General features: G+C 42.7%; 1 protein-coding gene across 1 annotated transcript; it reads left to right on the top strand.

Moving 5' to 3' along the window:
• The first annotated feature begins 5,874 nt into the window (after positions 1-5,874).
• NPY5R (neuropeptide Y receptor Y5) lies at positions 5,875-13,560 on the top strand. The gene is made up of 2 exons (XM_048305251.1): positions 5,875-6,415; positions 11,196-13,560. The coding sequence occupies exon 2, from the start codon at positions 11,205-11,207 to the stop codon at positions 12,534-12,536; it is 1,332 nt and encodes a 443-aa protein (XP_048161208.1). The 5' UTR covers positions 5,875-6,415; positions 11,196-11,204; the 3' UTR covers positions 12,537-13,560.
• The last annotated feature ends 654 nt before the right edge of the window (positions 13,561-14,214 follow it).

The following is a 14,214-nucleotide window of genomic DNA, read 5'->3' as shown; positions in this document are numbered from 1 at the left end:
ACTACTTCCCTGTAATGTTCTTACCCATATGATCAAAACGGCTATTAAAAAAATTAAAATAAGCATTCTTTGATACAGAATTGTTGTATCCAAGGTATCCAACAGGTATCCAAGGCAGAGATACATTTTTAGGACCAGTTCAGAATAAGAGACTTGAGTTTACATAGCAAGTTGGGGAGCTGCAGGGGTGGCTTCTGTGAGAAGACTACGCTCATGTTGAACAGAACCATTTTCATCTGACTCCAAAAATGGACCCACTGCTGGCCAGGGCAGAGATTCCCCCTGCCTCCACTGCCTGTGGTGAGAACTATGGTGACACAAGTTGCTCCCCCGCAGCCCATGCAGAACCATGGTGCAGCAGATATCCATGCTGTGCTCCACGGAGAGGACACAGGAGCAGTCTGTTCCTGAAGGACTGCAACCCATGGGAAGGACCCATGCTGGAGCAGGGGAGCATCATGAGGAGGGAGGAGCAGAGACAACGTGTGGGGAGCTGACCAGAACTCCCATTCCCTGTCCCCCTGCACCACTCAGAGGGGTGGGAATATAGAACAGTTGGAAGGCAAGAGTGATGTTGAGCCTGGGAAGACAGGGATGTAGGAAGTTGTGAATTTTCCTTTGTTTCTCACCATCCTATTCTATTTTAAATAGATAATGTACCACAGAGCCATTCATTTACTATCTTAGCAAAATGCCAAATTTTCAGAAATTTCTGAGTTTTCAGATACATATGATCTTCTTTCTCCTTGATTTTGTCATTAGTCATGAGGATCTCCATCTCAGCAGCAAAAGAAGTGATTCATAATACTTCACTCTATAATGGTTAATACATACGTGAATTTCAAACTTTAGCAAAGCAAACCTCACAATGCCCCTGTTATACCATAAAAATATAATGACTACCTATAAAAGACTGAAAATAGAGCCTAGGTGTCACTCATTGACCCAAACTCACAGTGATAACAACAAATATTCATAGGATTATTCACACTGTAGAGAGATGCAAGGTCAGGCTTTGAACAGTGCAGTGGAGCAATGAAAAGGACTGCCTCAGTCCCTCAGTCTTTCAAACACCTGTGCTACATATAAATGTATATACATAAATACATACATACATAGATATGTATATGTATGTGGACACATGCTACAACCCAAGCCTTTCTACGAGCTTTCTGCTTCACCGTACTGTTGAGTGCCCACCTCAGATGATTAAATCAGCTGGAGCTATACGGGTCTTCACATACATGTGAGCACTAATACACACTAAAAATAATCACTCTAATAAACAGATACTGACTCTTTTCAAACTTTCTATTATAGCAGTATAAAATACATATTATGCATCAGGTGTGCTCTGTAGGAAAATCAGTCTTTAGTGGGTCCTGGCTATTCTGTGTCTCCAATCTCAACACCAAGCTGAGAGTCTCCATCTGGAGCTCCAAGCTCACAAAGATGTCAAATAGTTCCTCATAACTCTTGTTTTATTGATGATGACTGTCAGGACATGAGAACACTGGAGAAGTAAGATAACCATTATGTTAAAGATTATCCTCTTCCAGGGTATAAATTTTTCAGTACATCAAAGGAACCCTGGACTTGAAGACCTTTTTTTTGTGTGCATGTCTTTATTTGTGTGAAGGCATGACATTGCAAAAAGAGAGTAAGTACAATAAACACAAGTATTTCAAGGAAGGAAAGAGAACAGAGCCTGTGTAAAAGAATACAGAAATGCTTTGAAGCAAAATCATTGAGAAGGGAATGAGATGTTTTCAAAAAACATGTAGAAAAAATAGACCAAGACATAAATCCATTACAATTCTTTCTCACTGCAAAACTCAAAAATAGAAAAGATTTTGTAAAATGAGGCTGTCACTTTCATTGCAATGTATAGCCATGTGTTCAGGCAATGCAATCCCTCCTTAAAACTTAAAATCCAGTAAGTGAAAGAGCACCAGGAGGGTCATTTGTATCTTCTGTTCTGTATAAAACAAACTGAAGTCACCACTATGGAAATGAATGTAAACATGCTCTGAAAGGTTTTTTAACTTTATTTTTTATTGTTTTTATTTTCCAGTAATGAACAGTGCCATTGAAATACTTGCATTTCACATTACTCTGTTAAAAGATAAGGGAACTCATGGTCCTTGGGGCAAAAGTCTGTCATCAGTAGACTAAATAGGCCTTTTGCTGTTGAGTATAATTTGAATTGCAGCAAATTCTCTCTTTGGCTAAGAACATGTTTATTGTGACATAACTGCATCTGAAACCAAACATAACAACACTTCATTTGACTGCTCATGTCACAAACCCAAAGAAGCTGCATGAATGATTTTGTGGTTAATCTCTGCTGACAGTCGTGCTGCTGAAGTTCCATTTTCAACAATACAGCCAAGCTGACTAGTGTAACTCTATCCTGATCACATGAAATATTGCTTAAAGGCTGCTTGAGCCATAACCTAAATTATGGCTAAATTATGGTTAAAACACTAAGTCATGTTTTCTGCTACGGCCACCCCACCGTGTCCATTCAGGATTCTGTCACAATCCGCTAATGCAAGCGGGGGTCGTGATGGTTCGTTTATCGATCTCAGAGTGTAAAAGGACACAAGAGATTTCAGTTTTAATCAAAACAGTGCACCTTTATTAAGTGCCCACAACACAGTAATGCAATAGAAGAGAGTAAGAGAGAGAGAGAGAGAGAAAAACAAAGTGGAGAGGGGGAAAAAGAGGGGCAATAGCTACCAACGGATGAGACGAAGTCCTCGTGGTCTTCCGCCAATAGATTCATCTTCTTTCCGCGGGGAGATCTCGGACTAGGTTATTTCAGAAGGTCCCTTTATAGTCCTTTTCAGAAGCGCGGGGCAACTGGCCAAGAGGTTGGGAAATCTACAGCCATTGTTGTGGGGTCCGTTGCTTTGGGAAACAGATACAGGACAGACGTACAAGACAGGTGTACCGGAGAGGTGTACAGGACAGGTCATTCCTTTCCGCTTCGGCGCAGTCCTTCCCGCCTGGGCAGCAAGAACGGCACAGTCCATTGGGACCTGCACTAATTTTCCTCAGGAATGCGTACCAGTTCCCAGTGGGCACACCCATAGGCAACTCTTGGCAGACATCCCACCTCAGCCAGGCCAGGACTGCTGTGTTCAGTCTCTGTCTTCAGTGATGATCGTGAGGCAGATGAGGGATCTTCGGACCGTCTCTTACAGATTCAAACTCCTGTGCGCTCATACACAAGCTCTCATCTGGCTCCAGATGAAGCAGAAATAGGCCTCACACACGATCATCCAGACAGGTCAATATGTATAACACCAGCCAAAAAATGTAATGACACATTAGGAAAGAAAACATACTAACTACAGGCTCACCCTTGGAAGTATTTTATTAGCTAACCATCAGGTGTCCTGTCTTTCATTGGAAAGACATCTCCACCACTGCCACCTTTTCAGAAGTCCAAGGCTTGCTGCTTTATGCAAGCTAAGAATCTGTGGAAGGGATGGACCATACAGAAGCCAGATATTAGCGGTATTTTTAATAATGTTTTAATAGAATTTTTCTGGGCATGAAGTGGTTGGGTGAAGAATTTTAACCAACAGAAATGCTTTATATGTATCTCACAAAATCTCTCAAATTCTGTAGTAGCTATGTCCTACCATTTACACTCTTTTGCCCATGGATAGGTGCTCCATTGGCAGCAGACTTCACAATAACATTAGACTTTGTCTCATGGCGTCCTTTGACTCAGGACAATTGACTGCATGCAGTGGGATTGGACATTAGGTGCTTTAGACCTTTGTGGCATTTATCAGTTCTCACGGATTTCCACTGGAGCTTTGAGTCTTCATATCTTCCACAGTTTGCCTTTAGAGGCTAAATTTTCTAAGATATTTGAATGATTCTCCCAAAAGAAAGATACATTTGGGACTGTGGTAAGAAACATGACAAAACTAATTTAGTTTTCATATAGCCACAGAGTTTTCTCCTGTATTTTCTGTTGTGTCCTTCTGACTCAGAAATCCCAGCCTTCTCTCTCTGGTGCACCCTTTTTCTTCCCCAGCTCCTCCAGCAGAGGTATCTTTCACCATCACCATTTCTTACTTCCTCGAGGACTCCTCTATGGTTTCAACAACCCTGTGGTGGCTGGTTTCTGGGGAACTTGCACTATGATCTGCTGTCCCTCCTGACATTTGATATCTCTAATGCCCATACCTTTTCTATCTCTAGATTACTGATTTTATTATTCAGTGGTATTACTGTCAAGACAGAGGTACACAAACAGTGAAAAGGAAAAAAATTATAATGCTCTCAATAGTAATTTTCTCTGATCTCTGCAAGTATCAGGGATGAAATGTAAAGACACAGTTGAGAGGAATCTGGTGTTATTTACAGGTCTGTGGGGAATAAAACAAACAAACAATCTCACACCTGCCAATACATTACTGGCTGATGAACCCTCCTGAAATAAGACAACCAACAAAAAAAGTACGATGTTTTAATCTTAGAGAAAATTGCTTTGAGGAAGGAATACTTGTCTTACTGACTGCTCCTGCTAAGAAGCATGTATTTTCTAGAGGCTGCTTGGGAAATTATATGAGGTGACCTCCCACCTTAGAAATGGTTTAACATGATGGTAGGCTGTTTGCACCTTTATGAAAGTACAATGGCATCCCACATAAATCACAGTTGTGCAATGTAAGAAACTTTAATTTCCCACTGGGCTCTGCCAGCAAATTTAGATTTCTTTTTAAAGACAGTATCAGCCTGTAGCCAGCAGTTTCCATAGAAAGATGTTGTGTCTTTAAAACTTCACTCTTTCCAGGAGGGCCCTTCCACTTCAAGCAGTGGGGCCAGTAATGTGGGGAGCTCTCCTGAACAAGAGAAGTGGGGAAATTCTTAATCACCCCCATCATGTGTTAGAACTATAGCGGGTTTGTATCTACAGGTCAAAAATTTGCGTGAAAGGCTTCAAAACCATCAGTGTTAGGTGGGAAGATGGTCAAAAATGCTAAGAACAGCTGTTCAGGCCTAAAAAGGATTAATTCTGTTCTCCGTTGTGACTAACAGGAGAGTTGTGCTAATACGACGGGATGGATTGGCACATCACTTCCACCTGGCAGCTCCCTGTGCTCCACTTGCACATGCAGTGATTCACCAGCAGTGGGTGGTGAATTATGCAGAAGCAGGCGACAGAAGATGGGATGAAATCTTCAAAAGAAGATAGGATGAAATCTTCTTTGCCATCCTGAGCTCTTCTGCTGAAGATGATTTGTTCCTGGATCACTCAATGAGTATTTTCCCAATACCCAAGTTAAATAAAGAACCTACCTGGACTTTTCAAAGGTCATTTTACAATATGATTGTCCAGTTTTGTCTTTGTGTGGTACAGTCTTTCACAGGCTACTTATATGCACAGCTTTTCTGAAGTGCTGTGTTAATATCAACTGTCAAAGTAGCACCTTGGCAAATGGGAAAGTCATTACATTTCTGTGTCAGATTCTTCTGCCACTTGTGCTCCCAGGGACCCGCATGTCACTGAGTTCTCCGGTAGCTCTGTAATAGGACTATGATCAATGACTCTTCTTGTGCTAGAGCTAACAGCTGGTGAGAGCAGCAGAGCTTGTCTTTTCATGCTTTGCACTATGACATACCCAACAATTTTTAGGCTTTAAAATATTGCTCACATAAGAAAATGCCCTGCTTTCCCACTGATTGTTCAGATAAAATTTTAACCACCCTTCAGATATTTTGCTCTGTAAGAACCTAACTCAGCTCGGCAAGGAAAACTATTTGGGGGAAATCCATCGCCTCCCACCTGTTCTAAAATAAAAATTAAAGGGTGGTCGAGCAGCGTGGATAAAAACCTCAGTAGCTCTTCTCCAGCCGAAGCGAGGGGAGCTCTAATCAGTCAGTGTTCTGTGATTGCCTGTCTGTGCTCGCACCTCCCTACGTCCTGAGACTCGCAGAGCGTTTTACCTTTGCAAAATGCCGTGCCCTGAGTACCGGGTGAGGCACTGAGAGCATCCCGTAAGCAGCGCCGAGCGCGGGGGTTATTTACCGTCTCGCTGTATTTCCATGGAAACTCTAATTGTCACACCGTGCAGCGCTGAAATACCGGGCTCCAGGGCCGCCTGGAGCAGTCTCCCGAAATGCGCCCGCCCTGCGGCCCCGGCCCCGCCGAGCGGGCGGCGACTGCGGCAGCGACGGAGGCACCCCCAGCCCCGGAGGCCGGCCCTCGGCCGCGGGCGAGTCCCGGCGCCGCCGCAGCACCCGCGTAAGCTGCGCCGCCAGCCCGGGGGGCTGCGCGCCTCCCCCCGCTCCCGTGAAGCCGCGCTCCGCCCGCCCGTGCCGGAGCCGTGAGTGCGGACCGGGGCCGCCCTCCTGCCCCCGGGGCGCCCGCAGCGGGACACGCGCGCAGGTAACGCGGGGCGGGCGCGGCGGGCTCGGCGCAGCTCTCCTCCCCTCGCGGGGCGGCCGCGCAAGTTTGCGCAGGGCCCCGCCCTGGCACCAGGTGTCGGGGATGGGGAAAGCACATCAGCCCGGGGAGGGGTGACGGTGTCGCGGCGGCCGCGGGGTGCCCGGGGTTCGGGCTAAGAGCGGGTGCGTGATTTCGGTCGCGGGGCGGTGCGGGCGTGCGGAGTGGTTCCCGAAAGAAGCGTAGAAAGGCAAAAATAACAGTCGTTCCCGTTTTGAGGTGGTTTGGTGCTTTTGCCTTCGCGAGCCAGGAGCTGCTGTGCTTCCTGGAAAAAAAAATGTAGCCATGCTTTTCAAGTTTTCTGTTCTGACCAGCAATTAGCCTATTATGTTCCATAGCCTTTCCTTGGAGGTGGACGTACAATCTTATTAGTTGGCTTTGGCATAATTTGGGAAGTTGTATTCTTGTTTTCCAGGATAATGTTGCAATTCGTTTGGTGAGCCACAGAAATAGGCATACCATTAATACGTACAAAAATCGTTTTTCTGGACTTCTGAAGTAAGTTCAATCTGTTGAATTCTCCCAGATTCTCAGGCTAGTTTTTGCTGCTGCACATTATGAACAGGAGTATTAGAATCAGCCGCTTTTCATCTGTAGCTTGTGTTGCAAATGCAACACTTCAGTGGTTTCAGATTTTGTCTCCGATGTTATCTCAGTCTGTATTGATGTGAGGGCATTATGTCTCAGGTTGTAACAACACAACTCAGTGCTTTCCTAAAGCCTTGGTGGTCGTGCAGTAACCGCCACTCATACTAACTACTTACGTCTGTGTAGATCTTTAAAAACCTTCTCTGACTTTTTTCTATGCAGTCTTGATACTGCTCCTGTATTATGAGGGCAGAAAGGTTGCACTTCTTATGAATTTACACATTTTGCTTCCTCCCTGTATGTGTTCACCATGGGATTAGGGGGTTTTTGTTTCTTTGGGATTTTTTTGTGGGTTTTTTCTGGCTGGTTTGTTCTTCTTTTAGCACAGAAAAAGGTCACCCAAGACTGTGAATCGTTCACAGCTATAAAGATCAATTGCCCTGTTACAAGGATTGAACTGACTGGACTATACAAGGACCAGCCAGTCAGAGATAATAGGTATTAATATTGTGGGATATAAGCTCTTATCCATGAATAAACCTTAATATAAGTATCTCATCTAATTGAAGGAGCATTTTCTGAAAAAACAATTGCCTTTAGAGGATGATGGTGGCCTGCCTAACTTTTGTGTTCTTGAAAATGTCCCTTTAAATATATAGAGAAATAGAAATATCCAGCCTATTAACTGTCCTAAATTATGATTTGGGGATTTTGTGATTTAAGTGATAGCTTTCAGTTAAAAAATTATGTTAAGTACAAGATATTAAACATGTTAAATTAGCATAGGTTATCTGGTGCTTCTACCTCAGCTAAATGTTAACTGCAATCATTTGGCTCTTACAGTACATATTCAAATCTACCTTGGATCCTGCCACAAAACTGCTGTCTCTACTGCCTTGTGCAGCCCAGCCTCCTGCCTCAAGCATTCCACTGAAACTAAAGGAGACCTACGCAAACCCACACAGAGCTCATGGGTATGAGCTCACACAGGTGTAGCTTAGCACAGTCGGGACTGTGTGGTGTGCAGACCAGCATTACAGAATGGGGACTTCATTTGCTTGACTGATAGATGCAGGAGATGAAAGTTATCCCACTTTTGGAGCTAACAGCTAGAAAAACTCCAGCAGATACCTTCAGACTGACTAAATATGAGCTTTGAAAACAGGTGCAAGAGCAACCTGGCATGACAGTGCATTTAGTTTAGAAATACACTTCAAATATGAGGAGAAGGTTTTGAAAAGAAGCTGTATTAATTAATTCTGTTTTCCACAATGGGATTTTCAGGAATTTCCATTTCCCTGAAAGTTATGGCCACGTGCTGCACTGGGATTGACCAACCAACATGAGGGAGGGTGAGCGAATCTCTGAGAACAGAAGCAGCTGTTAAAACAAAGCAGGAAGATAAATGCCAATAAGTGCACACAGCCCTGTGAAATCAGTGGAATGATGAGTTTGGGGACTAGAGATCAATGATATGGGAAGAAAACTTCTGTTGGCATCTTTACTGCCATTGGCACTCAGACTGACAGTAACTGGTTTCTTTTTGAGCAGGAGAGAAAGCTCACAGAGCAAGAGATCCACTTGGTATGTTTTGAAATTAGGGGGGAAAGTCTGCTTTCATTTTACACATCCAAAATGAAAATAAACTTCTCTTTGGGCATTTTACAAAGGGGACTTGTGTCAGCGCAGCAGTTCTCTGTTGAAACCAGCAGATTCCAGTGTTATTCCTTCCCTGTCAGTCTTTCTGTCACTCTGTAACTGTGACAATAGGAAGATGGTGCAGAAGGGGTTTCTGTGCACCTCAGACTCTAGTGGTGCCATAAGGTCTAGCCAGGGTCTGAACAGATCATGTTGTTAATTCTTCCAGTGCTCCTTCCTCATGGAAATGACAACACGTGGCAGGGAAAGGCTCATCTTATCTCTCCCGCAAGGCAGAAGGCAGCCATAGCACAGAAGGAATGGAGCTGGCAAGCCCATGCTGGACTTCTTCAGTATTGATGCCTCTCAACAGAGTGTCTACTTCAGAAAACCTGAATATTCACTTTTTGTTTTTAAAGAATTCTATTAAAAACACAATGAACCCTTCTTCTAAATCCATACTGCCAGAGCTGTATGTGGAGGTGTAGAAATACACAGAACCTGGCAACAGTCTTTCACTTAAACCTCTTCAAGAAGAACTCAGTAAACATTAATTTATTAAACATGTTACAGTATAACAACACATAAAATTTTGTTTCTTGGTCCTATTCTTAGCATTATATTCCCTTTTCCAGGGCAAAAGTAAAAAACTTATGTAGAGTCACACTTAGGGAATAGAAAGAAATTTCAGCAGATTTTGGAAGTCACTGTGGTGCACAGATCATACCATTTTCAGTTGGTTACTAGCAATTCAGAAATTAGCTCAGAAAAAAATAAGTAAAAAGCTATTTACTTCATCAGCTAAGAGTTGTATAAAGAGAAGCCCGCCAAAATGAAAACTTCTGGTGTTATCAATATAGAAATAGAGAGATATGATCACTTACAGACTCCCTACTCTGGTCCTTTAAAGTTGGTCCAGAGGCAAAGGTAGTCTCAGATAGCATTGTTTGTCTATTGTATAGTTTTCCACCATTTCATTAGAGACTAGCAAAAATTGAACAAAAATAATATGCATTAATGCCTCTCTGCTCATATGCACACAATTATAATATTTAGGTTACCTAAATTCATGTAGTCAGTTCTTAATTCTATTTTAGCTGTTAAAAAGCACTCTAACATTGAGGGAAATTGGCAAGGCTGACTTCTTTTCACCTCTTTCCAACACATTATCTGCAAGATATATATATATATATTTTTTTTTTTTCCCCCCCCTACTCTTACTTGAAGGACCTTCTCATCACAGTACAGTGAATATTCTCAGGTTATTTTATGGTTTGAGCTTCCCTTTGGCTCACAGGGAATGATATGAAGGAGGGAGCACATCTGAATGTGTAGAGGGAACCAAATAATATTATTGCACTTTGAAGGTGTCAGCATGGTACATACAGCTCACTGAGAATTGCTACAGTCTTGAAGAGGCCTTTTTTAGATGACAGGTTTAGTCTTCTGCTCTATTTATCTATGCTTTGGGTTTGTACATCTTTTTTGTTTTCTCTTATGTAAGATTTCTAAACATCAAGCAATTTTGTACAGGACATTGGCACTCTGGGGAATTTTGACTTTGAACCTCTAGTACACACAGGTGTTTAAGGTAAATTGAGGTTTGAACTGAATTCTCATGTCTTTCTCTTTGTTCTAAAGTGAAGACTAATATATGAAGATTCAGTGGGCAGAATAACTTTGTGCTGAGCTAGGTTTAACACTAGATGATTCTGTGCTGAATAAGAAATTTCACTGAATTTTCAAATGGCTGTGTGGAGTTTGCTTCCAGTTAACACTGTCCTCTCTGTATTGCATCCAATTACTTTAGGTATTTTGTAGGTAGTTTTCCTTTCTGCTTGAGCACCAGTTAAACTATATTCAGCACTTAGTAGAAGATGTTTTCTATACACACCAGATTAGGAAATTCATCTTGGATCACTGACAGCGCATTTCCTGATCCTTTTTGAAAGCTCTCACCTATTTTGTGTTAGTTCTATACTAGCAAGGTAAGAAATACTACTGCAGTTGTTAGCATATGTATTTTCAGGTGCCCTCTTTATAATTTGCAATGATATAATGATTAGGCATCTGCCCAGATGGTGACTGTCATTTCCTTGCTCATCTCAATGGGCTGTTATTCACATGAGTAATCTCACTGACTCGAGGTGTATTGCTTTTGTAGCTAACTGTTCCCTCACAGAAAGCCTGACAATGTGTTCTGTAGCAAAGCATAGCTAAAAGGCAGCATCATAATGCAGACCTTTAGACTGCCATTTTCCCACATGAGCATCTAGGTAGGAGGCTTAGGTGTGCTGAACACCAGATGATAAAACCTACTTAGCTAATTCACGTTGACCTGAAGTTATGCAGGATCTGCCTCACAGTAGAATAACATCATTAGTAATTTATTTGCATTGAGGTGATACAAGTTAAATTTATGAACTTCTACATTTAGATTAACAGTAATACCATCATTTCTTCAGATGCTAATTAATGCCTTTCTTGTTCTAAGCAGGACTGTAAAATGGATTTAGGATTCAAAGACCATAACAACAGGACACACACCAAGAACACCTCTGCTACAACAAAGAATTTTTCTGCCTGGGAAGACTATAAGAGTAGTGTTGATGACATGCAGTACTTTCTTATTGGGCTGTACACACTTATAAGTCTGGCTGGCTTTGTGGGAAATCTGCTTATACTAACAGCCCTACTAAAGTGCAAGCAGAAGACAGTAATAAACATTCTCATTGGAAACTTGGCCTTTTCTGACATCTTGGTTGTGCTGTTTTGTTCACCTTTCACACTGACATCCGTCCTGCTTGACCAGTGGATGTTTGGCACTGTCATGTGCCATATAATGCCCTTCCTCCAGTGTGCGTCAGTCCTAGTTTCAACTCTGATGTTAATATCTATTGCTGCAGTCAGGTACCGTATGATAAAGTATCCCCTCTCTAGCAATCTCACAGCAAAACAAGGCTATTTCTTAATAGTGATCATTTGGGCCTTTGGCTTCACAATTTGCTCCCCTCTGCCAGTTTTCCATAAAACCGTGGACCTCAGCAAAACTCTGAAGTTAGAGGGACTGGAGAACAGGCTGTTGTGCATCGAGTCGTGGCCTTCTGATTCCTACAGGATTGCCTTCACGATAGCCTTGCTGTTCATGCAGTACATCCTGCCGCTGGCGTGCCTGACCGCCAGTCACACCAGTGTCTGCAGGAGCATAGGCGCTAGGCTGTCAAACAAGGAAAACAAGTTTGAAGAAAAGGAGATGATAAATCTAACTCTTCACCCCTCTAGGAGCACTGGCACGCAGGTGCAACCCTCCAGATATTCCAGGTGGAGCCGTGCCTTTGGCAGAAGGCACCACAGAAGATACAGTAGAAAGACTTCAAGTGTGATGCCAGCTATTTCAAGGCATCATCAGGAGACTCATTCCAGAGATCTCCCAGAAACCTCTGACACAGAAAAAAGCCAGCTCTTTTCCTCCAGTAAATTCATCCCTGGGATCCCTATCTGTTTTGAAATGAAACCAGAAGAAAATACAGAGATCCAGAACATGATTACAGTATCCCACTCCATCGCCAGAATTAAGACAAGATCAAGGAGGGTTTTTTGCAGACTGACAGTCCTAATCCTAGTTTTTGGCTTCAGTTGGATGCCTCTTCACCTTTTCCACATTGTGACAGATTTTAATGCCACTCTCATTTCCAACAGGCATTTTAAATTAGTATATTGCATATGCCATTTATTGGGTATGATGTCCTGCTGCTTGAATCCCATCCTCTATGGGTTTCTTAACAACAGCATAAAAGCTGATTTAATATCCCTTATTCCGTGCTGCCAAATACCATGATTTTATGTGCCCCAAGATAAAGCAAAACAAACAAATATGGCTTTCAAGCCTAGTGGCGTGTACAGCTGTAAAAGCTAAATTAGTTTAGATAAGTTTAGTTAGTCTGACTTGGTTGTGATTAGTAGCATTTTTTTGTGGATGGATAGTGCTATGGCTGCATGTATTTCTTGCATTGGGCAGAAATATATGCATATGTTATATTCTTTTATCTGTTACATGTAGGAAATCATGCCCAGTGTACAAAACCAGAAAATCATTTTCATTACCCAAATTGTTGGCAACTTGTACTTTGGAATTATACAGAATATATAATGAGTAATAAATGTGAGACAGACTACTTAGACATATCAGTATTAACTGTCATAAAATATAATAAAATACATATCATTTACTAAATAATTATTGTTGAGACTATTTCAGTGCCAACTTTGACTGTTTTCTAATATAATTAAATATCTCTTTCTGGATGTGTTTAGGAAAATATTTTTTCTTAGCTCTTTGACACATAGTTTGCAATATCTTTGTGAGATGCTTTGCTGTTGATTCCTAAGTTGCCTTATTCCCTGGAATGGGTTTGAGGGTTGTTGTTCTTGTTTTGATTGTTTCCATCTCACTGTATTTATCCAGTACAACCTATCTCTGATTTCCTCAGGTAATTTTCACTCTGGCTTGTCATTTTATGTAATTTTCATCCAGCCTGAATTTATCTAGTTATATCTTTATTCTCACAGTGATGACACCCCTGAACATACAACACATTTCTGATCAGAGTAAGCCTTCATTGTCTAAACAAATGATAACGGAAAGAAAAAGAAAATGGAAATGTGTCAGGAATTTTTCTCTTCCTTTACCAAAAAGCAAGAGCTTACTGCACTTCATTATAGCTGACCCACTTGCTTTGGAAAGGTGTAACAACTTCCAAATAAACATGTGCATGTGTGCCTTGACAGGTGGGAGGGATAGGTAGAGTAGATTATTTTTAAATTCAACAAAGGCAAATGCAGGGTCCTGCACCTGGGGAGGAATAACCCCCTGCGCCAGGACAGGCTGGGCGCCGACCTGCTGGAAAGCAGCTCTGTGGAGAAGGACCTGGGGATCCTGGTGGACACCAAGCTGTCCATGAGCCAGCAGTGTGTCCTTGTGGCCAAGAGGCCAATGGTGTCCTGGGGCACATTAGGAAGAGCATTCCAGAAGGTCAAGGGAGGTGATCCTGCCCCTCTGCTCAGCTCTGGTGAGGCACATCTGGAGTGCTGTGTCCAGTTCTGGGCTCCTCAGGACAAGAGAGACATGGATTGGGTCCAGCGAAGGGCGACAAAGATGATGAAGGGACAGGAGCATCTCTCTTATGAGGAAAGGCTGAGGGAGCTGGGCCTGTTCAGCCATGAAAAGAGACAACTGAGAGGGGACCTCATCAGTGTCTATCGGTATCTGACGGGAGGGTGTCAGAGGGTGGAGCCAGGCTCTGCTCGGTGGTGCTGAGCAATAGGACGAGAGGCAATGGGGCAGAAACTGATGCACGAGAAGTTCCACCTGAATATGAAGAAGAACGTTTTTACTCTGCAGGAGACCGAGCACTGGAACAGGTTGCCCAGAGAGGTGATGGAGTCTCCCTCACTGGAGATATTCAAGAACCAAGTGGATGCACTCCTGTGCCGTGTGCTCTGGGATGACCCTGCTC

The sequence above is a fragment of the Corvus hawaiiensis genome, chromosome 5, assembly GCF_020740725.1.
Source record: "Corvus hawaiiensis isolate bCorHaw1 chromosome 5, bCorHaw1.pri.cur, whole genome shotgun sequence".
NCBI classification, from domain to species: domain Eukaryota; kingdom Metazoa; phylum Chordata; class Aves; order Passeriformes; family Corvidae; genus Corvus; species Corvus hawaiiensis.
The sequence above is the reverse complement of the archived record's forward strand: the minus strand, read 5'-3'. Positions and strand labels throughout refer to the sequence as shown.

Coding starts and splice junctions, on each gene's coding strand:
- NPY5R (XM_048305251.1), top strand. CDS start 11,205: ATGGATTTAGGATTCAAAGACCATAACAACAGGACACACACCAAGAAC.